This window comes from Zea mays, chromosome 9 (assembly GCF_902167145.1).
Source record: "Zea mays cultivar B73 chromosome 9, Zm-B73-REFERENCE-NAM-5.0, whole genome shotgun sequence".
Classification (NCBI taxonomy): Eukaryota; Viridiplantae; Streptophyta; class Magnoliopsida; order Poales; family Poaceae; genus Zea; species Zea mays.
The window spans coordinates 4,763,469-4,766,772 of NC_050104.1; the positions used below are offsets into that span (position 1 = coordinate 4,763,469).

Sequence of the window (3,304 nt, forward strand, 5' to 3'; positions counted from 1 at the left end):
GACTAAATCATTTTAGTCCATATTTTAGTCCTAGTGTTTGGCAAAAAAGAGCCTAAATGGGACTAAAAACTAGAGACTAATCTTTAGTCCCTCTAACCAAACACCCCAGATGTTGTTCTGCTTGAGAGCCAAAACACTATTTAATACTCACAAATATACATGAATTCAGGACCATGTAGTACTCGCACGCAATAGTATCTGAAAATCACTCACAATCATACAGGGCAAAAGGCATATCATTTTAAGTAAACTAAAGTGGAAGCAGTTGATAGCCACTTTCATGGGAATATGATGCGCTTCCATCTAAGTATTAGAAAATATGACTAGATTGCCAGGGGACAAAAGAAGAGAAAAACAGGGCTCAAAGAAGCCGATTACTTCTACTAGCGCACGAAGCCATGAACAGTTAAATTGTGCAGTGCAACTAGTTTCTCAATTGTCGTGCAATCAAACTATCAAAAAACAATAAGAATTTTCGAAATTTATAAATGTACTTCATAATTTACTCAAACATTATATCAAATTTCAAGTTCTAAAAATAACAAATTTTCTCATTTCTATTTCTCATAACATATGATAAATTAAAAGAAATTAAAATTTGATATGTTGGTAGAGTAATTAATAAAGTACATCTATAAGTTGAAAAACTATAACTTTTAGTAGTTTGATTGTATGACGATTGCACAACATTTTTTTCCCACACATCTAATAGTAATTCATGATAGATGTATATGTTTTCCCATGCATAATTGTCAAATGAATGAAGTGAAGAAATCATAGGTCAATGTTAACTATACTCTGATCTACAAACTGCTTCTCTAGGTGCATAGCCACAATGACCAATATAATTTTGGATGGAGGAATAAATGATACATCAGACCCAACACAAAACATTAGGCAGACCAGAATCAGATCAAATAAATCATCACAATCTACAATTCTACGTGGTGAAACATACTAACATGGCAAGATCACCAAAAGCTAAGCCCCCAATGAGGTTGGCACTCCAATCAAAATGAGCACATGAAAATTAGATAAGAAAAATGACTACAGGTGAAAATTAGGTGGGTATCACTAACTAAAGAAAGGCTCATTACACTAGTGCAGAGTCATAAGTTTGATGTATCCGCAGCACCTCCTCTCTTCATCCAAGGAAGGCTCCCGGCATCCGAACATTCATCCGAACCAGCAGGTAGCTTGCCCTTAATATGAGACCATTGCCAAATTTTCGACACAGAGAAACTCTCCCCTTTGTTGCGTGTACAGATCTTCTTCCCCTCCATAATATCAGCATTGATCGAACTTAAACCAGGAGGTCTTCCCATCATTGCACCACCAGTGCCATTTCTAATACGGCCAGGCTGGAGAGCTACTCGGAGCTCAGAAGTGCCAAGAACATACTGATAGGTGCCCATGGAGAAGCATCTCCTTCCATCCAAGCTGCTGCTGCTGCTACTCTCCACTTGATCCCTACTCAACACACTGGCATTGGCATTGCCACCTTCCACCGCACCCTGGGTTCCGACATTCTTGAACTTCCCCAACCTCACAGGGAATACCTTCTTCTCAGCCACCGGTGTCTGTGCCAACCCTGAAGCCTTCAGCCCAGGCAATCCAAATCCGTCGTCACAGTCCTCGGACAACCGCCCTTCCTCCAGTCTCTCCTCGAAATCAAACATGGGGTTGCCCTCGCCCATGAGCCCGGGGATGAAGAGAACCCCGCGGCAGAGCGGGCAGGTCGAGTTGGACAGCAGCCACGTGTCGATGCAATTGAGGTGGAAGGCGTGCCCGCACAGCGGCAGCAGACGGAGCCGGTCCTCGGCATCGAACTCGCACAGACACACCGCGCAGTCGAACGGCTCTTTGTCCCCGTCGCCGCCGCCGCCCACGACGATATCCCGGTACGCGAAGACCGGCAGCGCGTCGATGAAGGCCTGGTCCAGCCCGGAGTCGTGGAGGTGGAACAGCTGCTGCAGCTGGCGCTGCAACGCCACGTCAACCCCGCCTGCCTCCACTCCAGTCCTCGGCGCCGCCGCCGACGCCGTGTCCCTTGGGCCGCCGCGGCGGTGCTGCTTCTTCGACAGGACGCGCACGAGAAGGTGGAGCAGGCCGGAGATGAAGAACACTAATGCGAGAATCACGATGATGAAAAGCACCGCGGGGTTAATCTTCCCTCCACCGCCGCCGCCGGAACCCGCAACCTGCACCTGCACCGGAGGCAGAGGCGGCGGCGGGGGTGCAGCGAGAACACTGTACGGGAGCGATTCCCTGACGACACCGGCGTCATGGAGGCGGCGCGGGGCGAAGGATCCGGACGAAGACGAAGAAGTGGCCGCTTCAGCCATGCCTGCTACGAGGTCGGACTGCGAGAGCACCCCCGCATCTCATCGGATCCCGCGGACCAGAGATGCGATCTCTGGAGGAAGAAACCAGCGATCCCCGTCAGGGCAGATGATGAGGAAGTCACACCTAAAAGCGGTGGCCCGGGAAGCGGACGAGGAGTAGGGGCCAAGACCTGAAGCCCTCGGGACGGGAGCTTTGGGCTTAGAGCAGGAGGGCGGGTGAGCGAGCGAAGCCGTGGAGGGGAGGGAGGGAAGCCTGGAGCCCTGCACTGTGTGGAGTGGTGGCCTGGTGGGAGCGCAGGAAAGCGACGGCAGCCAAAAGACTGGTGCGGTGGCGACTCGGTGGCTTTTGGGCTTTTTTGCGGTTGGAGTGCGAGTGCGGCCGCTGTGCGTGTCGCTTTCGGCCGCGAGCTGCGAATGGAGCACGGCCCGTGACCATGTAAGAACAACTGCAGCATGCCACGTATCGACTCGTAAGAAAATTTGGGAACTCAGATCTGATAAAACATAAAAAAGTGTTTGGTTTACAAAACTGTAACGTGATTTAGTCCCTAACTTTTACTAAAGTTTTTCTACTGAATAATCAAATAAGATGACTAAAAGTGTTGTACTATAGTTCAATACTATTAACGCTTTAGCGTGACTTGCTAAAAATACCGTGACTTGTTGTTTTTAAAACCTATTTTATGTTTCCGAAAAATGCCGCGTATGGTTTAGGGCCTCTCCTTAGATAAAATTTTGTTTTTAAAATCAGTTTTACGTTTCTAAAAATAATTTTCACTGACGGTTTTATTACGCCGACCGCTAGTAGAAATTGAGGTCTTCTTAACTCAACCGCCAGTGGAAGTTGATTTTCACGACGGTCCTCAGTTACCTGCCTGTAAAAATAATGATTTCTATTTGTCCCTAATAATGGCGGTTATAAGAAACACCAATGAAAATATGTTTACAATCGTCACTAT

The 3,304-nt window shown here is 47.5% G+C and overlaps 1 protein-coding gene across 1 annotated transcript; it reads right to left on the reverse strand.

Moving 5' to 3' along the window:
• Positions 1–828: 828 nt before the first annotated feature.
• On the reverse strand, positions 829–2,621 carry LOC100304207 (putative RING zinc finger domain superfamily protein). The gene has a single exon (NM_001165657.1). It carries the CDS (start codon positions 2,343–2,345, stop codon positions 1,110–1,112), a length of 1,236 nt encoding a protein of 411 aa, NP_001159129.1. The 5' UTR covers positions 2,346–2,621; the 3' UTR covers positions 829–1,109.
• Positions 2,622–3,304: the final 683 nt, after the last annotated feature.